The following is a 26,920-nucleotide window of genomic DNA, read 5'->3' on the forward strand; positions in this document are numbered from 1 at the left end:
ATATCTCAATTCTATTAATTTTTTATCTTCTTTATTGCATAGAGTCTCTCCAGTAAGCTTTACACAATCTAGTTTTTCTATTAGCACTCCAGTAATTGATTTCTACTTAAGGTGGTGCATAAAATGTTCTATTTATTGTTAGGTCTGCTATGTTCTCAAAGAGCTTTGAGTTTATGTTTTTTATAAATCATAATTGTGCTTTTATTTTTGATTTTATTGTATTAATTGTTTTATGCAAACATACTAAATAGTTCGTTCATCGTGGTTCAATGATGACCACTTTTGTCATTCAGGGGGCTGAGACCACAATTACTTACATAAAATGCAGACTTCAGCCCTCCATTGTCTGCAATGTTCTCTCCAAGAGTTTGCTTCCCCCTTTCCTGTAAAACAGATAGTGAAAAATGAAATTTCTTGTGACTGTGACTCAGATTCTGATTACAAGTTAATCCCATTTATATACCATAATTTGATATACCTTGGGAGATGAGTGGGCAGAAAAATATAGAGGTGCAGATCTTAGAAAGTGGAGATGGATTGGTCACACCCTTAGAAAAGATACCAGCAACAGAGCTAGGCAGGCTTTATTGTGGAACCCCCAGGGAACAAGACATAGAGGAAGACTAAAAAGAACATGGCAACGCAGTATACTAGATGAAGCCGAGAGGACTGAATAGAGCTGGGAAGCCATAAAAAAACTAGCAAGAGACCATGGAGAGTGGCGTGTTTTTGTCGAGGCCCTATGTTCCATGAGGAACCCAAAGGAATGATGACGATATAGCATTATCTAATGACTGATTCAACATTGTCATAGTCAAGAGGTCAAGAGATTCAAAACCAATGCTACAAGAGACAGAACAAGGAGATGGGACTGTGGCAATCTTTTGTTTATGAGTGCTTGATGTAAAGATGTCTTGATGTTTCAATGAGTTTGTGTTGATTATAATTTATAGTACATTTCTATTTAAAACAATTACTGAACACCCAAGTCCTCCACCATAAGGTTATACCTGCCCAGGAAGGATGGGGGTCGTGGATTGCAGAACATCTTCAAATTGTGTAAGATGCAAGTTTTAAAAATACGATCAAAACTGCTCGCCTCCAGCAACAAATTAGTTTCCTTCCTACGGAAATACGACTCCGATGCAACCCCTCTGAACCTACACAATGCTGATGTCAATATCGGTTTGGACGACGTAGGGCATGAGATTCGCCAATGGGAAGAAAAAACACTCCACGGAAAATTTCCGGCTTCATTACATGGGGACAACATTGACAAGGCTGCTTCCTTAACATGGCTCAAAGCAGGTCATCTCTACCCTGAAACGGAAGGCTTTGTTACAGCAATACAGGACAGAGTAATCAGGACAAAAAATTACGAGAAGCATATCCTGAAACTCAATGTTGTCGACAAATGCCGAAAATGTGGAAATGTGGGCGAGTCGATTGAACACATTATGGCAGGATGTTCAGCCCTATCAGAATCAGCCTACCTAGGTCGCCATAACCAAGTTGCAAAGTTAATACACCAACACTTGGCTTTGACGTACAAATTGATCGGTAAGGACACTCCCCCTTATTATAAATACTCTCCGCAAGAGGTTCTCGAGTCTACTGAACATCTGCTGTACTGGGATAGGCCTATTCTGACCGACAAAACGGTAGATTTCAATCGCCCGGATCTGCTGTTCATCGATAAAAAAGAAAAAAACGCTACCATTATCGATATCGCCGTACCACTGTCTCATAATTTAAGAAAAACTGAGATAGAAAAACAAAGAAAATATGGGAACCTAGGCTTGGAGATTAAGCGTCTATGGAAATTGTCCAAAATAACAATATACCCCATTGTTATATCAACCGAGGGGATAATAACAACTGACCTCACAGACACCTTCAAGGCCCTTAACATTCCTAGGAACATCTTCGTTGCCTGTCAGAGGGCGGTACTGCTGCAGACCTGCCACATCACCAGAAAATTCCTCAGTGGAAACTGTTAAAGGGACTACGATGAATTTTGTTTCTCTTTAGCGAAACTCGACCCTGGCAGCGCCAGAGAATGACTACTCGTTCATTTCTAACATAATAATCTTTATTATCCGTATGGAAATTTGTCTTATAATTTGTGCATTACACCAAACAAAAAACATTATAACTATAAGTGTACATTCACACCAGACTCACTCATAGTTTACATGTGACAAAGTTTATACCAGATTGTTCTTATTTAATTTTGCCGGAGATTCAAATAGAACTGTTAATGAAGATCCTTCAACAATAAATACCAAGCTTTAATTCTGGAACTAGGGGTCACTTAATTAAATACACACTGTACAATACAATTCAACAATTTTTCTACAACTGACTTTGTCCGTCCTTTGCAAAACTTTTTATTCCTTAACCTCTCTCTGCTTTTGTAAACAAGCCACGCCTTTCACCCAGATAAATATTCGCTGCTCCTTTTATGGTCATTGAATTTCAACTTTTTCAAGAAAGCTTGCTTGCTGCAAGAACTCGTTGCTATGGAGATGGTTGTAGAGAACTAAAAATAAAGCTTCATCATGCTACGTGACAAGGACAAATGAAAATTTTGAATGATAAATGACAAGGATTGGATTCAACACATTAAGAACCATAGAAAAAAAGAGATAGATAACAAGAAGGGACAAATTAGTGAGAATAACATTACACAATGCCGCCACTTCAGAGAGGACAATTAATCAATAGACCTACATCTCACAGAATATCCCATCATGCATGATTGGGGACAACGATTTGAGAGAGAACTGGTACATGTTCCAGTTCAGGTTCATCTTTTTACAAGAACTACAAAAACACTGATGGATTCCTTTCACAAGCTCATCAAAGGAAATAGTCTCAGCATGTAGCAGGTAGCTCATTCTTTTGATCTATAAAACTTGAAGAGTTATTACAATTACTGCAATAAGTTGGACATGGTAAAGGCCCTTACAAGTTTGTTTCTGTTGAATGCAAAAATATTTTTAACCTCGCTATTTCTTTAATGTTTGTGGTAACTGTTCCTTCTCAAGCTTCCAACCAAGTTAGTAACTCACTTACTTTCTCTCCATTTAACTGGTAGCTGCTGTATTGATCCACCATACACTGAGTCTTGTTCTTAAATCTCAGCACTGCTTCTGCATCCCACCAAGGTTTCAGGTTTCCATTTTTATCAAACTGACGACCTAAAAGAACAGTTGAACCTTGAGTTAAGTCTTCATTTATTTGCATGGTACATTTTTATGTTAAATTAACATATTTTTTTCTCTCTGGGAACATAAAAGAGTAATTAATTTATAGATGGAGTTTTTCTACGACCTTTCAGCAAATCTTATGAAGAAGTAAAAAGTAAAAAGGTTTCCTTTTCAGGCCTGACAGTGTATGGAGTAGATGGTATTTAAGGCTAATTGGCTAATTGGGGTATCTTTGTCCAGCACAATGACAAACCACCTTCCATTTCCCTGTCTAAAATGCTAACTCCCCACTAGAGATGAAATCTCAGTCTTTGCTAAAAAAAAAAGCTTGTGATCCTTTGCATAAAGTTAAGTCGACAGACGAGCATCCATTAAGAAGTAAGGAAGTAATTTAATTTATTTTCTTGCTTTTAATGTTTATTATATTGTGAATTGTTAAAAAAGCATTAATGAAATATTTAAATGGCTTTTCATAAAAAATCTTTGTACAGTAATATTTGAAGACAGTAGAGCTAACTATCGGGGTTGCTAGTCATTGTTCACAGTTGGTCGATCATTAGATTTATCACAGTTGTTAAGTCATTGGTCTTGTTTCAAATAGTCATTGTTACAAGTATTCTGTTTAAGTTCAAGGCTTTAAGATAGCAATCAAAACATAACTTTTAAAGTGAACCCTTTAAGATAGCAATCAAAACATAACTTTTAAAGTGAACCCTTTAAGATAGCAATCAAAACATAACTTTTAAAGTGAACCCTTTAAGACTGCAATCAAAACATAACTTTTTAAGTGAACCCTTTAAGATTGCAATCAAAACATAACTTTTTAAAGTGAACCCTTTAAGACTGCAATCAAAACATAACTTTTAAAGTGAACCCTTTAAGACTGCAATCAAAACATAACTTTTAAAGTGAACCCTTTAAGACTGCAACCAAAGCATAACTTTTAAAGTGAACCATTTGTTATGTTTTTGGGTTGAGTGAGAGGATGGGAGGGAACTAAAAAAAGAGGCAACTCCTCACCTTGGTCATCAAAACCATGTGTCAATTCGTGTCCCATGACCACACCCATAGCACCATAGTTAAGTGACCTGGTCAATAAAGAAATACACATAAGAAAATTAATTCTCTGTAACAATGAATTTAGTTTTAGGTGAATATAAATATTTATAAATATTTATTATATTGTATATAATATAAAAAAGTAACCCTTTCAGACCTTGTGATCTACAGAGAAGATCATCTGTTTCTAGGGCCAATGGTAAACAATGGCGTCAAGTGGCCAGCACAACGTCCAATCGCCTTACTTTCCCCAACTTATGTCAGGTACCCATTTAGAGTTATGTGGACTCAGGGGTGACCTAAGATTCCCAGAATTGAAAATCCCAGTCTTCACTGATATTCCAACCCAGGATACTAAGAGCTTTACTATTCAGCCACCATGCCCCCCCCCCCCTTTTTTTTTTTCAGCAATTATAAAATAAAATTTCACTTTTTCTTTTTTTTAAACAGATGTTCCAGAAGGTAAATGTTGCCAATTAATGGATAAAAATTTAACTTTAATAATGTATTAATTTTTTTTTTTACACAAAAAACACGCAAAATAAAAAACTCATATAATGATTAAAGAAAGCATTATTTTAAAAACCATGCTGTATCACACCATTATATACAGATTAAAATGATGACTAGATGAAATAACTTACTGTGGAAAACTTCTGTCAAAAAACGGAGCTTGAAGTATTCCGGCAGGAAAGACTATGGTATTTTTATTGGTAGTGTAATAAGCATTCACTGTAGGAGGACTCATGCCCCATCTGAAATAAAATTTAATACAACATTGTTTATTTCATCTGTTAGAGTCATCCCCAAAACACTAAGTTTAGTAGAGCAAAAACAAAAATACTTGATCCCCAAAACACTAATTTTAGTAGAACAAAAACAAAAATACTTGATCCCCAAAGCACTAAGTTTAGTAGAACAAAAACAAAAATACTTGATCCCCAAAACACTAAGTTTAGTAGAACAAAAACAAAAATACTTGATCCCCAAAACACTAAGTTTAGTAGAACAAAAGTAAAAATACTTGATCCCCAAAGCACTAAGTTTAGTAGAACAAAAGTAAAAATACTTGATCCCCAAAGCACTAAGTTTAGTAGAACAAAAACAAAAATACTTGATCCCCAAAACACCAAGTTTAGTAGAGCAAAAACAAAAATACTTGATCCCCAAAACACCAAGTTTAGTAGAACAAAAACAAAAATACTTGATCCCCAAAGCACTAAGTTTAGTAGAACAAAAACAAAAATACTTGATCCCCAAAACACTAAGTTTAGTAGAACAAAAACAAAAATACTTGATCCCCAAAACACTAAGTTTAGTAGAACAAAAACAAAAATACTTGATCCCCAAAACACTAAGTTTAGTAGAACAAAAACAAAAATACTTGATCCCCAAAACACTAAGTTTAGTAGAACAAAAACAAAAATACTTGATCCCCAAAACACTAAGTTTAGTAGAACAAAAACAAAAATACTTGATCCCCAAAGCACTAAGTTTAGTAGAACAAAAGTAAAAATACTTGATCCCCAAAACACCAAGTTTAGTAGAACAAAACAAAAATACTTGATCCCCAAAACACCAAGTTTAGTAGAACAAAAGTAAAAATACTTGATCCCCAAAACACCAAGTTTAGTAGAGCAAAAACAAAAATACTTGATCCCCAAAACACCAAGTTTAGTAGAACAAAAGTAAAAATACTTGATCCCCAAAACACCAAGTTTAGTAGAACAAAACAAAAATACTTGATCCCCAAAACACCAAGTTTAGTAGAGCAAAAACAAAAATACTTGATCCCCAAAACACCAAGTTTAGTAGAGCAAAAACAAAAATACTAACTCATTGATAGGTTTTTTCCTTAATTTTTCTAAATTTTGCTTGATGCTATAGTTGTTGGCAGCCAAGTTGTTGCCGAAATAATCAGATTCATTAATGATTAACTGAGGAGTAAAGAAATAGAGCAAATTAACTTTGCATAAATAGATACAAAAATATTTAGTGGAAAAACAATAATTAGCTAGTCAACATGAGAAGAAAACATTCTTTTAACATTTGGTGTCAGCAGTGTGATATCTGTTCATGCACAATGCCCTACTACAAGTGAGATGCGTGGTCGAGAGGCTAAGTACGCTTGAACTTGGCTTGGCTAGCTATGAAGGGGGCTCAAGGTTTGACACCCGACTCAAGCAGAGTTGTGTTTACTGAGCGCCTAAAGGTAGCAGGGAAAACTTCTCCCAGATACCTCCTTCCCCCACCGGCCCACAAATGAGATTGGACCATAGCGATCTGAGCATGCTATAAGCATGAAAGTAGCACTATAGAAAAGCTATAATTAATTATTATAACTGGATGAAGTTATACATTTCCTCAAATCTCCTTAAAATTCTAGTGTCGACCATGACTTCAGCCGAAAACTTAAATTTGCAACCAAATTTTTACATAAGGGGGAAGAAGGGAATAATATAAACAAGGTGACAAAGAGAGTTTGTGTGGAGACACAAACTCTAAATCGGCCCCCGAAGTATAAAAAAAGCAATCCTAGCCAAGATGAACATGAAAGCTTAAAATCAGATTAAACAGCAAGAACTATTGCCTGTATACAAATAATAAAGTTGGTGCACAATTATCTGACTAAGAGCAACTAGCATGATGAATGAAAAAGAAAAAAAAATCGATGAACTTACACTTTCATATTTTTTATCCAGCTTCACTTCATCCATGATATAATCTGGATATCCAATCATGTCAATGACAGCGTTGGCCTGCAACAAACAAAAATATTCCTGTTTAGTTTTTTCTTTGACACCGTGCTATCCTAGCTTTGAATATTAATGCTTTTAGTAATGTGTTAATCCAGCTAAAATGATTTGTTTAGACTTGCGCTTTTGTATTCCTACAATGAGCTTGCTAAAACTTGCTGTTTTAGCCTTAAATTAAGTCTCTTGACTTGTGCTATTAGATCTTTATATTACAATCAGGTGCTTAAAAAAACACTTAAAGACATTGGTTACCCAACAAATAGCAAATGGCAAAATAGCGCCAACAAAATAGTGTGGACTTATTTTTGATAAGCAATATGTACCAGATTTCAGTAAGTGAAAGACCTGGACAGAGATTTTATGTGGAGCCCCTAACCTCTTCAAGCTTAATATTAATAGATCTAACAATATGTTCTATTTGTGGTGAAAGACATAGAGTACTTGAAAATTGAATCACATTTTCCTTACTTTCTTACGCATATTTTGTAAAAAATTATATATATTTTAAAATATGGGAAACCAGTTTGAGAGTGAGGTACTGTTTTGCACTGTTGCAAATCACATGTGTTACACATGGGTGTTATAATATAGTCAGAAATCTAGGTTATCTGGTGGCTGCTCCAATGTCTACAGGCTGAACAGTCAGTCATCACTCTAATGTCTACAAGCTGACCAGTCAGTCATCACTCCAATGTCTACAAGCTAACCAGTCAGTCATCACTCCAATGTCTACAAGCTAACCAGTCAGTCATCACTCCAATGTCTACAAGTTGACCAGTCATCACTCCAATGCCTACAAGCTGACCAGTCATTTCCTCAGATAATAAGAGTACAATAAAAACCAAGATTCTGGTTAATTGCAAGCAAGACAAAGTACCTCCAACTTAACAGGCGATTTGCCAAAAAATGAAAACAAACCACTGATGGAGTTTCTACATGACATTGCATATATGTTGACTCAAAATTAGTCAATTTTGTAGATCTGACAAGAATGGAAGTATTATTCTATGTGTCATTATGATTATGAGTTTTTTTTTTAGTACATTTTTGTATATGATAAATATTTATCTGTATGACTATGCATTCTGTTCTTTTATGTTTGCCTATTTATAATTTAAAAAATCTGAATTGTTTAATGAAAAAAGAAAATTTAAAAAAAAATTAAATTAAGGTAATAATATTTTGTCATGGGGGCTATTTTGCTGTTCGCTAAACTTGGGACATGAAATATTTTATTGGACAGCTAAAAATTAATGTTTACAAAAAAAACTTTGTCAATCAAAAACCATAAGTGTAGATACATCAATTAAATATTTTAAACATTCCAATTACTAAAAACAAAACTAAAGTGTAATTTGTTTTACTTTTTTTTTAAAGCTGTTCTAAAATAAAATATTTTATACTATGACTAAGCTAGACTCACAATTTTGACAAAATTTTTTTTTTTGGTCTACATCTGGCAATCATCCAATAATCCATCACTCAAAGTGAATCAGATCCTGTCTTTGTTAATACAAAAATAAATGTTACCTTGTCAATAGCAGCCTGCATCGTGACAGGATCCATCCAATCAAGTTTTGGTAGATTGGCAATGAAAGCCTTTCTGACATCTTCAATCATCTTCTTGGCCTGCCAAATAAATACACAGCACTTAAAATATACATTAAATCAATACTTTAACTATAATTTGACAACAAGTGTATTATCTGCACACTGCAATGGAAAACATTTTATATTCAAAGCTGTACATTTTTTTTTTCTGAAGCTTATAATTTCCACTAAAAAAAAAATCAAGACATAATTGAAAAAAAATCAGATGATATTTTTTTGTTGTGTTTTACAAGTTTCTGTCAGCCTTAAAGAAAGGAAGATTATTACATTTTGTCCCAGCCCCCAGGCAGCTAGCAGAATTCAAACTTGAAACCATCGTGATAACCGTCTGAAGCCTATGTGGCTGCCTGGATCCGAAGTATGCTTGCTGGACTATTGTCCAGTCCTCTTGATGGTCACAGATTTATATTCTGCATGCTACTATTGTCCTCTGGGAGGTTTGGGCTACGATATAGATTATCTTCAACTCTAAACATCTGAGACATATGAAACATTTTTAGTTTGTTGAAATTAATTATGTAACTGCATTTCCTCAGTGAATTATTGTTTTTACCTTCATTAAAAGCTTCTAATGTATAATGTATGTACATCAACATAATGAAAGCCTATACAGCTGAAGTTTAACTCAGGTCTCCTATTAGTTAAAACACTAAAAATCTTAAATCAACAAGAAAACAAGCACAAATAGCAGGACTGACTGGAATCTCCTTAATAATAAGTAGAAGCTGAAGATTTCATTATTTGTTAGTCATCCTGCTATTCAGAAATTTTATTAAAAAAATTAAAATACATAAAAACCAATGTTATATATAAATTATCTTATCTTATCTTATATAATACAGACGTTACTTCAAAAAAGAAGATGATTACGTCCTACGCGTCATGCATTTAGTCATGCATATTAACCAATGACTTAAATTCTGCCAAGTCACTGGTTTTCCTGGCTAGCTCAGGCAACCCATTCCATGCTCTAATAGCACTAGGGAAGAAGGAGTATTTGTACAAATTTGTCCTAGCATATGGGACAAGGAATGTGCCTTTATCTTTGTGTCTTTCAGAGTATTTTATTAAATTTTGTTTTTGTATTTGAAGATTATGGTTCAGTGTTTTATGTATGATTGCTACTTTACTTTTGAGCCTTCTGTCCTGAAGGCTTTCTAAATTTAGTGATTTTACTAAAGGTGTTACTCTAGTCAAATGTGAATATTCGTTTGTTATGAATCTCACTGCTCTATTTTGTGTCTGTTCCAGTTTCTTAATGTTTTCTTGAGTTGAGGGGTCCCAAACGGAGGATGCATATTCTATTATTGGCCTAACCTTAACATTTTAGTTTTTTGTTCTTATTTGATTTATAGAAATTTCTTTTAATAAATCCTAATGCTTTGTTTGATTTTTTTGTAGTTTCATCAATATGTGGATTCCATGATAGTTTTTCATTTATTATTACACCTAGGTATTTTGCGTTTTTAGTCTGTGTTACTGGTTTGCCATGAATAAGATAAGTGGAATTAATTTGTTTTATTTTTTTTGTTACTCTTAACAACTGACATTTTTCTGGGTGGAAAGACATGCTCCAATTTGATTCCCATTTCTGTAATTCATCTAATTCTCTTTGTAAAATATCTGTGTCTTGTGTTGTTTTTATTGTTCTATATATTATGCGATCGTCTGCAAATAATCTGACTTTTGTTCCTGAACTAATGCAATTTGGTAAATCATTTATGTAAATTAAAAATAGTAGTGGACCCAAGACTGTTCCTTGAGGTACACCTGCGTTTACTGTTATCGGTGTTGATTTAGAGCCATTTATTATTACAGTTTGTTCTCTCCCTATCAGAAAATCTTTAATCCACTGATGCAGTGGACCATTAATGCCGAAATATTTTAATTTTTTAAGCAAACTATGGTGGTGAACTTTGTCAAAAGCCTTAGAAAAATCTAGTAAGATAGCATCTATTTGTTCACTATTATCTAAACCTTTTGAAAAATCATCAATTAGTCCTATTAGTTGTGTTTCACATGATCTATATTTCCTAAAGCCATGTTGGTATGGTGTGAGGACATTATGTTTGTCTAAGTGGTTTATGATGTTGCTACATATTATGTGTTCTAGGATTTTACATGTGATGCTGGTAAGTGATACTGGTCTGTAGTTTCCTGGGTCAGATTTTTCTCCTTTTTTAAATAGGGGGGTGACATTAGCTTCTTTCCAGTCCTTTGGTACTCTGCCCTGGTTAAGTGAAGCCTGAAAGAGTATTTTGAACACTGGGGCTAGCTCATTGCTTAGTTCTTTGAGTAATCTAGCTGGAATACCATCAGGTCCAGAAGCTTTATTTGGTTTGGTGTTGGCTAATAGTTTTTGAATTCCATTTTCTTGTACTACTATATCTTCTATGTTGTTTACTTGGTTCAAATTCAGTAATATGTCTTTGTCTCCTGGGGCTGAGAATGCTGATGCAAAGTATTTGTTTAGGATGTTTGCTTTAGTTTCATTATCATTATGTATTATGTTATGTTCATCTTTTAATGGCGCTGTGCCTGTTGTTTCCATTTTCTTAGACTTAATGTATGACCATAGGTTTTTGTTGTTATCTTTAGATATTACATTGTTTATGTATTCACTCTGCAGCTGTCTGCTTACTTTTTGGGTTAAGTGTTTAATTTTTATATACTTTTTGTAAACTCTTTCTGCATTAGTTTCTTTAAATTTTTTATATAGGTTTACCTTCTGTTTACAAAGCTTCTTTAGTCTATTATTAAACCAGCATTTATTTATTTTGTTTGATGTGTATTTAGTTGGTATATGATTTTCTATAATGCTTTTAAGATGGTTTTTAATGAAATTCCAGAGGTCATCGACTGGTTGGTTAATGTCTTTTTCTAATAAGAATGTTTGTTGAAAGTTTAGTGCAGCTTGGTGTAGTTGTGTCAGGTTACATTTATTCCAGAGTAAGATTTTTCTTTTGGGTTTTGTATTGGCTACTGCTTTTATCTGACTGTGTATTTTTATGATCTCATGGTCTGATAGACCAGGGATAATTTCATAATCAACTACTAATCCAGGTCTGTTGGTTAAGAAGAGATCTAACGTGTTGTTTAATCTAGTTGGCTTTTTAATGATTTGATCTAAACTTAGGTTGTGTAAAGTTTCTATGAAAAGCTCAGTGAGGCACAGTGGCTAAGTGGTAAAGCATTTGGCTTCTGAAAAGAAGGTCCCAGGTTTGAATCCTGGTTAAGACTAGGATTTTTAATATTTGGGATTATTAGGGCTCCTCTGAGTTCACCCAGCTCTAATGAGTACCTGACATTAGTTGGGGAAACGTATAGGTGGTTGGTCATTGTGATGGCCACACGACACCCTCATTAACCTTGGGCCATAGAAACAAATGATCTTTACATCATCCGCCCTATAGATTAAAAGGTCTGAAAGAGGAACTTTTTATACAAATGTGATGAATGCACTTAAGTCCATTTAAAAGTTTGCAAAATGAACTAAAAAATGGTATCTTATCTTGTAAAGAAGAAAATAATCCTATGTTGACATTAAGATTGGTTTAATTGTAAAGGAGATATCTTTATTTATGTTTAGTAAACTTTCAATACTAAAGGCTAGCTAAACTGATTTTTAAATGTTTTTTATATGCAGGTATTAAATAAGTAAAGGCGGTTGGTCACTGTGCAGGCCAAATGACACCGTCATTAACCGTAGGCCACAAAATCAGATGACTATTACATCATCTGCCCTATAGACCACAAGGTCTGAAAGGGGGAACTATTAAACACAGAACAGTATGTTTTAATCATCCCATTGTTCTTAGAGGCTAGTCCCAATCATCCAGAGTTGTATTTTCTATACCATCACACCTGTTGGCCATCTTCACAACAAGTGCTATCAACAATCTACTCTGTGATCAGTTCAATTTTTAATGTAACTTTAATTAGAATGCTAAGTCTTCATCTCAATGGGGCAGACAATGAATAGAACAATGGCCAAGCACAATATGTGTGTGCACACTGTGAATATAACAATAGAACAACAGCTAAACAGGAAATGTGTAAGGCATCAATAAAGGTGTATTTGCCACAAAAGAATTACTCCAGAATATAAAAAAACAACATTTATTGCATGCTGTAGGTAAAGGTAAAGACTAATGTGCAAATATTTTGAGCTGTTACCCTGAGAATTATTATATACTGGTGATACCCTAAATGGTGGTTAAAGATCTAGCACAAGGCTACTACAAGTTCTGCATAGTAAAAAAAAAATATTAATAAAGAAAGATAGCACAGTACTGTACTTTATGTTACACCAATTCAACTGAAGGATGTAGTTTTAGGAAGAAATTCAGAAGTTTGGCAGCAGGACTTTAATGTTTTATAATAAGTTTGTAAAACTTTAATTTTAATTCTAAAAGAAATCTTGGTGTCACATAGAAGAGGTTTATTTGTTGAATACATTTTGAATGTTCCTTTAGAAATAAACATAAAGTCCTAGCCCAGACAGCAGAGGATGGCAGCTGGCAGGGCTCAAACCCAGGACCATTGCGACACAGCCCAGAACACATACCATATGATCATGAAGTTGATTACGTTACTCAATATGAAAGGTTAGATTTCTAGATTAAAATATCAACAGTCCCAGTGATTAAAAGGGACTGTCACAGCCTCGTTTGAGACTCACTGAGACAGGAAGTGATTTTGTAATCACTTGATCATCTCGTGTTCTTTTCACGGGAAAGTTCTCGGTCTGAAACTGACCACGAAGTGAAAACCTCAGTTGTTACTTGGTGCTGGTAGAGTAAGGACGCATACGTAGTTTTCAGCCGCCAAGTGTATTTTGTGAAGAAAAATGAGCTTATTCTGAACATGGAGCTGTAACTATATTTTATGATGATAATAATTGAGTGTACGTTGTGCTTTTGGGGCTGGATTAGCCAAATTATATTTATTCAATAAACTTATCCTCTGCTACCCAGTACCTTTATTCAATGTATTTAGTCCGTTGTGTAAGTAATAAGCACTAAGAAATATTCGGGTTAGCAGAAGTACAGAAACACCAAGAGAGAGGTGGGCATGTACAATATAACTACACACTCCTAGACCTCAGTCTTGTTACAGGGACTGAACAAATGAATTTCTTAAACTAGCAGCACTACAACAGCAGAACATAGTGAGACTTGAATGATTTAGGTAGTAAACATCAGAAAGCATATTTTGGCAGAGATTAAAGTTATTATTTACATTTTTTGGTAGAGGGATACACCAGAAAAGGTTTAACAGTAATAGAAGTCCATATGAAATCGAATAATACAATCAACATATACGTTGGAAGAAAAGTATTTGTATGCTATGTTTACATAAACTATTTAATAATGTTATGTTCAAAATATGATGTTAAATATACAAAGTAAAAGAAAATTGAACTGGTTAGTGAACAATCAAAACTGAAAGATAAAAAAACAAATCATGCAAACACTCCACCCTTCCATTTGACAGCAAGCAGAAGACCTACACCTACAGACCAAAGGACACCAATGAAATAGTTTTGTGTCCATACCGTTACCTTAGCTTTACTTTCACCAGAAAATGTTTCTTTTACAAACAGGGCCCCGAGGGCATAGCCCAGGACAGAGTCGGTGTCAGTGATGCACGTGTGCCAGATGTCATCGTTGCCAGTTAAGCCTGATGGAAAAGACAAAAAAAACCATCTGATACAACTTTCAGTTATAATGGAAAAAATGCATAACATTTCATACAATATTAAACTATCATAATTATAAAAAAAACAACATTTACATTTTTGTTTAACTGAATGATGTATACAATAACATGTGTTTAGTATGAACAGTCATTGGTGGTTGAGTAGGGCTCATGGCTGCTGAGACTGGAGTCCCCTTAATTCTTTTCGTGGCGGATGTTACTAACTTTATTTAGGGATATGTATGTGTTCACATGGTGGTTACATAGATTAGTGACACTAAATTTCTTGATTGTTTTGTTTTATGTTTCAAAAGTATCATCAAAAGTGAATATTTAAGTCCTACAGGGTGGCAGCAATGGTAGTGGACCAGGTTAGAACTTGGGACCATTGTGATGAAAGTCTGTAGCATACTAATACAATTTAATTGATTCTTATGACACTGTTACTTATTTCACCCTATGCCCTTTGGTATTGTAAAGTAAAGTTCCCCTTTCAGACCTAAGACTAAGAATAAGACTGCTTTATTGATCCTTAAGGAAATTTATTGTGATTACAAAGACTCTTTTCTCATATAAAGACGAGTGGCGGTGATATAGTCTGACAGAGTGAGGTACGAAGGAGTTTTTTTATCGCTCTGTTCTTGTTTTGATTGACAGCAGTCACCCACTTCACGACGACCTGAGGTAGTTCTGATGGAGCAGGTGGCCGTTGTCTCCCAAGATTTTTTTGACCTTGTGGTCTATAGGGCAGATGATGTAAAGATCATCTGTTTCTGTGGCCTACAGTTAACGAGGCTGTTATGTGGCCAGCACAATAACCAACCAAATATACAGTTTATATATAGTTCGGCCATTGTGGTTTGATGATGACCATTTTGTCATCCAGGGAGCTGAGGGCTTTGCACTGGGGTCTTGTGCCTCCTCATGTGGCTGGTGAGACCTTTATGAGCCCGGAATGTTCAGCTGCACACTGGGCAGGTTATTCCAGCTGAAGATAGAGTCATTGGCCTTGCTTTTGTTCTCTAGCACTTCTCGTTTAAGGATGCGGCTGTCTTCCATTCTGCAGACGTGGCCTGCCCATCACAGCTGGGACTGCATCAGGATTGTGTGGATGCTTCGCAGACCCACTCTTTGAAGGACTTCAGTATCTGGTATTTTTTCTTGCTATTTGACATTCAGTATTTTACTTAGACATGTCATGTGGAAGTGGTTCAGTTTTTTTGCATGTTTTCTATACACTGTCCACGTTTCTGAGGCATAGAGCAATGTAGGGAGGATGACAGCTCGATAGACCCCTAGCTTTGTGTTTGTGGTGATACCTCATCTGTTCCAGACATTTTTAGACAGTCTGCCAAGAACAAAGTGTTGATGGATGGGAAAAACTAAAAATCTTTTACAACTTTGAATGTCACCCGACTTAACATTTTGGACTGTCTAAACGACTAATACGAAAAAAGTGATGGCAACATCAATTTATTTCACGATTTAGAAGAACTGTGATAATCATAATGATGAAATATATATAAGATGACAGTTTTAGAACAACTAGAGTAGAGGAAGCGCGGTGGCTGAGTGATAAAGCTTACGCTTTTTACTATAATAAAAATTTTTCTACAAAACTACTAATACCTTAAGCATAGCAAAAATATGAAAAAAAAAAAAAAAAGAAAGATTCATCATGTCGAAATTATAAAATATGAAATGAATCAGAACTATACCTTTCAGACAAAAACACATGTTCACCAAAAACAAAACAACTTTACTTGCTCGCAGCTGCTTCCAATTATACAGTGTTAAAGTCTTAATGAAACCAATTAATTATCAAGCATTTATCATTCTGCCAGCTTTTTGCTTTTAGAAAATTTTATTCAAAATATAACATCTTTAAAAAAAACAAACTTAATAAGCCTTAATGATTTCAAATTGATACTTTTTTTTTAATTTTATTAGTACCTGACATCGATTCTGTAAACTCCTTTTTAGCATCCCTGAAAGGTTTTGACAACAGACCAACAAAATCATTGACAATATGCCACAGCATATAGTTGAACAGAATCCTGAAAATAGATTTAATCAATAGGAAAATCTCTTATAAATCTGGGTTTATTCACAGCTATGCAATTATGTTTCTTTTTTCACTCTTGGAACATCAAAGACTGACTTTTTTTTTTTTTTTTTTTTTTTTTTTTTTTTTTTTGCAATTTCCTTTGAAGACAGTCTGAATGAATAAATGCTAAGGATTTTGTCAGACATCAAGTGAATTATTTTTAATGATTAACAGAGTAACCTATAACATTATGGCCTATTGAATTTTCATTAGAAATTATCTTCTGTCGGCTATAGTTTTCTTAACTTATTTTCTAAATTTATCATTTTCTAAATTTACTGTTTACTAAATTTATTGGTTACCACTTTGTTTTGGTTCTGTTTCATTTCATTCAAGGCATCACTGTGTGTAGTATTGTTGTTTTGGCTGCTTATATAGTAAAGTAAAGTTCCCTTTCCAGATCAAGCAATCTATAAGGCAGATGATATAAAGTCATCTTTTTCTGTGGCCCACAGTTAATGAGGGTGTCATGTGGCCAGCACAATGACCAACCACATTTACTTTTCCCAAACTAATGCTAAAGATCCCAAAATTCAAAATCCCAGTCTTCACTGAGATTTGAAACCAGGACCACCAGTTCAGATGCCAAGTGCTTTAACACTCAGCCATTGCGCCTCCTCTGTATGTTTATATTGGTTTATAATGTATTCATAATGCCCTGTACTAATTAAAAAAAAATATTCATCCATAATTCAATTCCTGTTTTGTTTAATGCTTATTGCAACTAACTGAAATGGCACAAAAAACTTATTTCTAAATATCAAATCAAAGAGACCTACTTTTTGCCAGACTCTGTAGACTGGTAAGTGGCCAGGATGTCATTTAGCTTGGCCAAAAACTCAGGAGCATAAACAACTATTTGCTCGGTTGGTAACACAGTCAGATTGACAATGGACAAAACATGGTTAATAATATGTACCCAGTTGATCTGAAACAAGAATAATGTTCGTAGAAATAGAAATTGATTTAAATTTTAAAACTTTCTTTCAAGTTAACAAAAAGTATATAGTCTGCCATCAAACTGAACTTCCATAAGTGTATATATGGCCTCCTTTAGTCACAAAGCATCTGTATCATCTCAAAGATGAATGAGGTATAAGTTTCCCCCATCTTTCTCTATGAAGCCAGATTGTTCAAAGGTAAAACCTTTGCCAATACAGTTTCGAACCATTGAGGATCTTCCAGAGTGTTGCACAGTGCACTGCAAGCTGACTAAGGATCATCGACTCCTGATTTTTACTTATTACAGTATGATTTAACTAATTCTATGGCCAAAGTCATTGTATCCCAAACTGTGTTCCACAGAACCCAAGTGTTCTGTGAGGCCTGAATAGGTGTTCCACAACTACTAGAATAATTGTATAGTAGGCCACCACGTAAATTAATTTCTCTAAATAAAATAAGCAAAGTGTTCCACTAAATACTCGGATTGTATGAAGTATTCTGTTACAGAAAAAGTTTGGGATCCACAGGCCTGAGTTAAGGAGGGTGTTCTGTGGTAAAATGAATGAACAGCTGCCCAAAAAGAATTAATGAATGATACCTTGTGCCCAATGGTGCCAATAAAAATGAACAGGATTCAATAAGTATTTAATAAGCATATTCATGTGTTCAATAAGTATATTCATGTAAATAAGTACATTCATGTATTCAATATGTATATTCATGTATTTAATAAGTATATTCATGTATTTAATAAGTATGTATTCAATAAATATATTCATGTATTCAATAAGTAAATTCATGTATTTAATAAGTATATTCTTACATTCAAAACGTATATTAAAGTATTCAATAAATGTTTATACTTATGCCAATTTGATCTTTAGGCCGAAAATGTTTTCAATTATTAAAATAAGACTCAGCTTCTATTTTTCATGTTACTGAAATAGAAATCAACTTTTAATGTTTTTTCAGTGTGTGACTGAGAAGCAAAATCTGCTTGGCTGCCAATCAAGGGGCTCGAGTTGGAGTCCTGACTCGACCTGAGTTGTGTTCGCTGAGTGCCTAAAGGCAGCATGGAAACCTTCTCCCAGACACCAAATTCCCCCAGTGGTCCAAAATAGAGATTGGACTGTAGCACTCTTCAGCATGCTATAAGCATGAAAGTTGCATTATGCCAAAGCAGTTTAAAAAAAAAAAAAAAAAGAAAAAGATACACTGAAATAACTAAATCTGGCTAACCGAGTTATGAATGCTTGCTAAGACACTAGGACTAACCTGATTAAAGGACTTTGTCAAGTTGGCGATATCATAACGATGATAGATTTTATTCTCATCACGTCTTTCCTCGTTGGGTGTTGTAATCTAAACATTGGTATGAAAGAAGAAAAAAAAAATATTGACAATGTTCCAACACAACAGTTCACCAACAAGGAAATATACAATAGACAGAAATACAACAATTTAAGCCTTAACACCATTAAACCCTCCAGTTAGTTAAGATAAATTGCTTCTTGTCTCTCTCAGGATATGATGGAATGTGGGGCTTTTAATCCCCAGGTCATTAAATCCCTTGTCATTTAATCCCCAATTAAATATTTTACAAAGCATTTTGGAATGGTGCTGCTAATGCTCAAACTAAAAAATATGTGTATACTGGCCAGATATTACCCATGGCCTGCAGGCCTCAGTTTAGGTATTACTGGATTGGATGTAGATCTAAGTCAAACATGGTGAATGTTTCCTTATCATTTTTTTATATTTTGCCACAAAAATGAAAATAGAGTGTGAAAATAGGTTCAGCCGATATATTCATATCTAACATAAAATACTGTGAAAACGATTTGCTTGATTTGTTAAAAAGTTTCTTCCTTCAATAGAGATATATTTAGGAATTTTTAAAAAAATTTTTAATGCCTTTTTTTAGGGTGGAACATTAAACATACACTACGGTCTCCGCCATGATCTAAGGAATATTTATACAAAGTGTTATCAAGATTGATCAAACGGCTTTGATTTCTATACGGGACATACATACATACGCCTTACTTTCTGCTTTATATGTTAGATATATAAAAAGACACAGATGAATATGTGTGTGTTTATATAGGGCCAGTGGGAATGGAGGCAAGATTGACTGGAATTGTGAAAGTTTACAAGGGGACAGTTGACAGTATAAGTCAAGATGTTGTAAAAGTTTGACAGTTGACAGTACAAGTCAAGATGTTGTAAAAGTTTGACAGTTGACAGTATAAGTCAAGATGTTGTAAAAGTTTGACAGTTGACAGTACAAGTCAAGATGTTGTAAAAGTTTGACAGTTGACAGTACAAGTCAAGATGTTATAAAAGTTTGACAGTTGACAGTACAAGTCAAGATGTTGTAAAAGTTTGACAGTTGACAGTACAAGTCAAGATGTTGTAAAAGTTTGACAGTTGACAGTACAAGTCAAGATGTTGTAAAAGTTTGACAGTTGACAGTATAAGTCAAGATGTTGTAAAAGTTTGACAGTTGACAGTACAAGTCAAGATGTTGTAAAAGTTTGACAGTTGACAGTATAAGTCAAGATGTTGTAAAAGTTTGTCTAGGTCCACACACCAAAGTTCTTTGAGTGTTTCCATATAAACAGTGAGAGAAATAATTTGATTTTGTTTTCATACAAATACACAAAACAGGAGCTGTTACATATATTCCCTATCCTTTTAAAATTTAACACATAGAAAAGATCCACAAAGAAAAAAATATAGCAATCTAATAGAGAACTATCAAACATTAGGTTGAAAAAATCTAAAATGGAGGGGGTAAACTCTTTCTCTCAGTAATTATTTACCACATTCTGGTGGAATCAACCCTGGTATCATCAGTTAGGAGAAAAAGAGTCAAGGGGTTTGAAAGTTTTTAATATGGGGATGGGTGATGTAGCTTTGAGGAGAAATCTAAAATATTTGTAAACAAATAGCCATATTCTAGAAATATTATGAAACCGGACATGTATTTAGTTTATTTGGTTCTGTTTGATCTGTGCATCCTGTGTATACAGCATCAAATCTTAAGTCCCTTCTCGCAAAATAAGAGGGCAAGTGGGTTAGGATATATCCTATATCCTTTGGAGTAAATTATCCTGAAAGGCCAAGGTGTCGTGGAAGTTGAGGCAGAATAAAAGAAGCAAGCAAGTTGGGTATATATATATTTTAGAGGAGGTTAGGGTTTTTTCTGCTTTGGAATTTTACAAAACAGGTTTTTTTTTGCAAATAAAAACTCCTACAGCATAAGTGGAATAACCTTTGATGCATTTGTTCTCATCAACTAATGGATATTATGAGTGTCAAACAAAATGGACATTATTAAAGTCATTGAACTTACATTTGCAATTTCTGTCTCCAGTAAGATAACATCAATCATACTCTCTCGAGTGAAGGTTTCATTTGGTGCCCCCAAAAGTTGAAACACTTCGACCATGTATTTCAGATATGCTGATAGAACCTGAGCTCAACAGAACAAACAACATCTGATAATTGTCGGACTTCATTTTAATATAACGAAAATACATTAGCCAATGATACATTTTAACTTTAATACTAAAAGATCAATCAAACAGCTATAGCATGGTGGCTGAGTGGTAAAGTGCTTAGCTTCCAAAACCAAGGAGTCCCATGTTTTAATCCTGATGAAACTGGGATTTTTAATTTCGGGATTATTTAGGGCACCCTGGAATAATTGTATAGTAGGCCACCACGTGAATTAATTTCTCTAAAAAAAAAAAAGCAAAGTGTTCCACTAATAAATACTCAGAATAAATGAAGTGTTAGGCTAGAGAAAACGTTTGGGATCCACTGGCCTGAGTTAATGAGGGTATTCTGTGGTCAAACGAATGAACAGCTGCCCAAAAAGGATTAATGAATGATACCTTGTGCTCAACTCTAATGAGTACCAGAAATTTAGTTGGGGAAAAGTGAAGGCAGCTGGTCATTGAGCTCTCGGCGTTCCTGTACCACCTCATCGTGGTTGCAGAGTGAACACACCACCCCGCTCTTTAGAGGGGTGGCCAAGGGTACTGGTTGCTTGCCACTGATGAATGAGCAGCCAGCAAGTGTAAAAGTGCAAACAAAGGGGTTATGTTCAGCCCTCCCCCCCCCTCCCCCATGGGGACCCAGGGCAATGGTGAGTAAGAGACCCACGGGTTCTCCGAAAAGCGGATAGCACTGGACACCAACTCAAAGGTTGGTCGGATTCTCCTGGTACTCAGCTGATTCGCGGGTCTCTCTAATGGGCAAAATTGGGATGACAGGCACGGCCTTGGCCCACTGAGTCGGGCGGCTCTATTGCACGTATGAGTTAGGCTCTATCTAGCCCGTCCTCCGAGGTTGTAGTAAAGGAACGCGTCATACCCAGTGACAATTCTGATACTGGGGACGTCAAAAAATCTTCGTCAAACCACTCCCCATTATGGGAAACTCTTGCCAACAGTGGAAGTGATGAGCAGAGTGCACTTCCCACTCTCGAGTTCCGGACCCTATTGCAGGCCCTTATGCACACACTCCCGCCGGAGCAATAATTAAGGCCGCCAACGGCCTTAGCCCTCTCAGGTCATTAAGCTGGTTACATGACACCCTTGTTAATTAACCATGGGTAACAGAAACAGATGACCTTTAGAAAAGTCTGACAAGGGGAACTTTTACTTTTTTCTTGAAACAGCTCTTGCTTTTTACAGCAAACACTTTAACCAGGGAGACCTAAAGCCAAAAAGAACTATCATCACCATTACTATTATTAGAGGTCATTGCAATGCTACAAACTCTGGCCTGACAGTCTGCCAATCAAGTAAATTACTGAGGCCACCTTGCACAACATGTTCCTAACAGTTAAAAAGTTTTGGGCTTTTAATTTTCTTACTATTAAAATGTGTACTTTTTTAAATTAAGTTTTTTTTCTTTTGAAATGAGACATTGATAATATTTTTTTTATATATATTATTATATAATATAAATATATTAATATGCACTAAACAAATGCATTTTAAATTCTTTATTTATAAGTTACTTTTAATAAGAAATGTGCAGATTTTTTTTTCTGGTAGAATAAGAAATAAATATATGCATCATCTGTTTAAAACATTAACTTCTTCTTGTAGATGGGTTTAAAAATCTTTAAAGTGATGGAAAAAAAAAATTTTATATGCCTCAACCAAAGATTTTTTTTATAGACACATTTATATAGATGTCTCAACCTAGGATTTTTTATAGACACTAATCACAAGACCAGAATTCAAATTATGCTTCAGGTAATTGAAAAAAAAAAGATTTTAGTTTTTATAAGCAAATAAATTTCACTCCTAGACTAGTTCATAGCAGAAAAAATGTTCAAATTTAACAGATGTTCCCAGAAATGACAGGTACCCAAGAGGGAAGGTTGGACCTGGATGATAAACTAGACATTAAAAATGTTTGTGGGACCAGGATGATAAAACAGACATTAAAAATGTTTGTAGTACCAGGATGATAAAACAGACATTAAAAATCTCCTTACAATTTCACAACCAGTTCAACGTGTGATATAATTAGTCTACCAAGCAAGAATTATTGATCTGCTGAATTTGAACACAGGCTACATTGTTATGAAATCAATAATAACTGACCTTATTGTCAGTAATGGATTTGTTCAGGTAATAATCTCTATCAGGTAGCTGCAGTCCTCCTTGGTCAATCTGAAAGTCAGAAAATGCAAGATATATGAAATATGTTTATATATACATAACAGAAACACATGAACATTATTCAGATATCCCAATGACTTGAAATACAAAGAAGAATAAACATCTTACTAGAAGGAACTTGCCACTAATAGGCCTATAGCTTAGTACGAACACAAAACATACTTCACTGGCACAAAGACATTACTTATTAGACTAATTAAAAAAGCATTGTATATCACCCTCTTGAAGAACTTTTTCAAGAAAGATGCATTTCCAAATCACTCACGATTCTTAAAGACAACCTGCACCCATTAAACCACTGTTACATAAGATCTGAACGAAGTGGTCGTCTCCTTTCCATTAGGACAAAAACAGAAAGATTTAAAAACTCCTTTATCCCACTATCGGTCAGAGTGTTACAAGATCATCAAGAAGTACATAGAAGTCCAATTCATAAAGCGCTGGTTCTGAATGTGTATGTGTTTCGTGAGTGAATGTTGTTCGAATTTTTCATCCATATTGTTTTTGTAAAGTAGTTATGATGAGATGGTCAATTGTAGTCAAACTGAATTTCCATTTCATTGGATCAATAAAATTATCTTATCTTATATGTTTTTGTTTTGTTTTATTGATGATGTTCTAAATGAAAGCTTGGTTTTGTATGAAAGAATTAGACATGAAAGTTAGCAGCCTATTATTTCACAGTAAAGTTCTCTCTCCAGATCTTGGGATCTATGGGGCAGATGATGTAAAGGTCATCTGTTTCTGTGGGCCAACGGGGAATGAGGGTGTCATGCAGCCAGCACAATGACCAACCCCCTTTATTTTTCCTTGACTAATGTCAGGTACCCATCAGAGCTGGAAGGACTTAGTGGCACCCAAAGATCCTGAAATTAAAAATCCCAGTCTTCACCACTGGAGGTGAATAATTATTAATATTTATGCAGAAAGCTTCGTGTCATATGAGGGAAAGTAAGATAAAGGAAGAGGAAAGTCAATCAATAAAAGAACTTTTTTTTTACTTTTCCCCAAAGATGTGAGATACTCATTACAACTGGTGGAGCTCAGAGAGGTCTTTCTGCTTTTCCATTATGTACAGCATATATATCTTCTGTTTTGAAGGAGCATCTATAATGTACAAGGTAAGATTTCCAATATTCATCATGATTCAGTTTGCCAGATTTAGATATATATATATCATACATGTTTAGACATCAAGAGGCTGTATGTAAAGCACATGGCTGCATACACAAAAAGTGGCCAGATGGTTGTTAAGAATACTGCCAAAAGGTGACTACAGTAGCCAAAGACTCATAGTTCTATGTTCATAAAAGTTGCCTTTAGGTTGAAATGAGCAGGTAGTGTTTAATAATGTCATGGTGTTGAAAGGGAGGGAAACTTTCACTTGTGTAAGGGGGGGGGGATATCTTTCATTTTTCCTCCCCCACCCCACGCCGCCCCACAGTCTGACAATTTGTTGATGCGCCTGCACTTGTCACTACCTGACACATCCATATCTAAATACCTTTTAGAAAAGTGACAGTATTTTCTTTGCTGGTAAACAAGTCTGGGGATTCCATATTGATGTGTCTATGACTGAAACTCTCTTAGGAGAGCAGATGTTATTTTATGGGAGCTGTTATCATGGCCCCCTCAATTTCTCTCTATAAAACAAAGTCATTAATCTCAAGTTCTATCTCACTTTATACTTTATAGTCGGTCTCATCCAATAAAGGCTCTGTTACTCCAAGCCATGAAAATCAGGCCAGGAGCTGTAATTGAAAGCTTGGTCTATTTATAGCCATCACTGTTTTTTCTCTTTCACATCCACCTTTCATTTTTGTTTCTTTAACCAGCTAAGAAAAGCTTTTTAACCAATATAAGCTTTCTTGGTAACAGTGGTCTTGAATTAAAAAAAAACTACGTTTCTGTATATGTTCCATTCACTAGTACATTAAAACACTTAGCTGGCAATGACATACAATAAGAAGAGAGCTCAAATAAATAGATGAAAAGCAGCTAACCAATACAGGCAGTGCCAGATTTAAGTATGTAGAGGCCCATTTTTTTATATTTTTTTTTATGAAGAACCAGCCCTCTTTAGAAATATTAAATGATGCTAACTTAATATTTGGGTTACAATACATAAGAGAACTGTGTAATCTCCTTTTTTTCTTTATATATATATATGTATGTATATATATTATATGGCTCCGTTGGCTACTTCTGTCTCGGAAGACAATGAATGCACCCAGATGAGTCAATGGATTGGTTTCGTCTTGAGACGGGGGCAGAATCTGGAATGACAGATCAAGCCAATTCTAGAGAGGCAGTATACGCATGTATTTAAATTTTTGAGTTTGTGGACCTCCCCCATCTTGAGGGTGAGGTTCAGCGCAGGGTCTTCACTGCCCTAAATCCAGCCCTGAACAAAGGTAAACTACATTTTTGTTTCTTGCTAATACAAACTTTAAGCAAATGGTCCAGTTAATACTGACAAAGTGATCTCGGATCCTAGAGACTACTGATTCTAAGTGGACTGTGTCCAGCCAATAAAGACTCATTGGCTAGCACTGGCACAGGCCTTAATTGGGATGGTCACTTCAATTAGCCTCAAGATTGAACTTCTTGGTGGTCTGTTCTCTCCTGGGAGGAGAATGTTACAAAAGAATGTAACAGCCAACTGTTGTATAACAACTTCTGGGGCTAGCACATCAAAGGGAGGGGATGGAGAGGATGGGGGGGGAGGGTAATAGAAATTGCCCCGGGGGGGGGGGGGCAGTAACATACTTATTTCACTCTATTAACCATTCTTCTTTTAAAATCCATTTTACATTATTTTCAGTGTCCTGAACAGCTAGAAAAAAAATGTTCTAAGAAAATCTACCTCATTTTGAAAAGAATTAACAATAAGCAGTATCTCCTTAACTCCTGCAATCCTCCCCCCCCCACTCCCGTCCTGCTCGGTTCGCCTATGGCATTAACTCTTTCTCTCCTAACTGACGATACCAGCGTTGATTCCACCAGAATGTGGGAAATAATTACGGAGGGAAAGAGTTAAGTTATAGACCACATCGAGGCTACAAGGAACATATTTTTATATTTTACCTACTCGTGAACGAAAAGGAAAGAAGTTATGTGTGTGTGTGTGCGTGTGTGTGTGTGTGTGTGTGTGGATGGAGGAGTGGACGATGGCAACCAGAGTGATAAAACTTGAGCAGCATAATGGGCTGCGGTGTCTGTTTCCAATGATTGCAGTGTACAGTGGACGCCTGGGCAGGCGAGACGGTAGAGCCATCCGATCGGCACAACAAGATACATCCATTCTTCTCCAAAGCCTAACACTGATTCACAGACAAACTGCTGTGGGAATTGGAAACACTTAAGGTAATCGCGTTACGCAGGAAATTGGTCTTTCTCTCACGTTCCGGGCTCAGAGGTCAGAAGAAGCAGTAAACAAGGTATGGTAGTATTTGGCTCATGCTGTGCGTTTTGGAGTTTTATTTTTTTTTTTTTTTTGGAGGTGAGAATAAAGAACAGAAACCACATCGACCTTCATGGAGCATGAGAAGTGCAACACAAAACAAGCAAAAAGGTTTTGAAAATCCTTTAAAAAACAAGCACAAAGCTTTTCTAATGGGAAGATCTCCGAACTATACAACTCAATAATGTAGCTGTAACTTCCTTTATAGTATACCATATCAAATAAAATAATCTATTACCAATAATTAATTGACTTATTTGTTATTTTTTTTTAAATGATTCACGTTGTTTGTTTGTAAAATGTTTTACATGTTTGGGATGTTCCTTCAGAGTTGAAGATAATTACTTCCTAGTTCCTAG

General features: G+C 35.1%; 1 protein-coding gene across 9 annotated transcripts in view; it reads right to left on the reverse strand.

Annotated features, from left to right (window-relative positions):
- The window catches only part of LOC106071422 (endothelin-converting enzyme homolog), a 112,623-nt gene that overhangs the window by 8,084 nt on the left and 77,619 nt on the right, over positions 1-26,920 (reverse strand). For 8 of the 9 annotated variants that reach the window (XM_056008954.1, XM_056008951.1, XM_056008949.1 and 5 more), the window contains 13 exons: positions 23,021-23,089; positions 20,749-20,868; positions 18,666-18,752; positions 17,225-17,373; positions 16,292-16,395; positions 14,196-14,320; positions 8,558-8,656; positions 6,953-7,030; positions 6,108-6,208; positions 4,916-5,026; positions 4,233-4,300; positions 3,079-3,203; positions 318-383 (listed from right to left, as the gene is read on the reverse strand). In XM_056008954.1, the coding sequence (XP_055864929.1) occupies positions 318-383; positions 3,079-3,203; positions 4,233-4,300; positions 4,916-5,026; positions 6,108-6,208; positions 6,953-7,030; positions 8,558-8,656; positions 14,196-14,320; positions 16,292-16,395; positions 17,225-17,373; positions 18,666-18,752; positions 20,749-20,868; positions 23,021-23,089 (1,302 nt within the window). The remainder of the gene's footprint in view (positions 1-317; positions 384-3,078; positions 3,204-4,232; positions 4,301-4,915; positions 5,027-6,107; positions 6,209-6,952; positions 7,031-8,557; positions 8,657-14,195; positions 14,321-16,291; positions 16,396-17,224; positions 17,374-18,665; positions 18,753-20,748; positions 20,869-23,020; positions 23,090-26,920) is intronic. The other variant, XM_056008948.1, reaches the window with a different exon arrangement.

The sequence above is a fragment of the Biomphalaria glabrata genome, chromosome 13 (genome assembly GCF_947242115.1).
Source record: "Biomphalaria glabrata chromosome 13, xgBioGlab47.1, whole genome shotgun sequence".
NCBI classification, from domain to species: domain Eukaryota; kingdom Metazoa; phylum Mollusca; class Gastropoda; family Planorbidae; genus Biomphalaria; species Biomphalaria glabrata.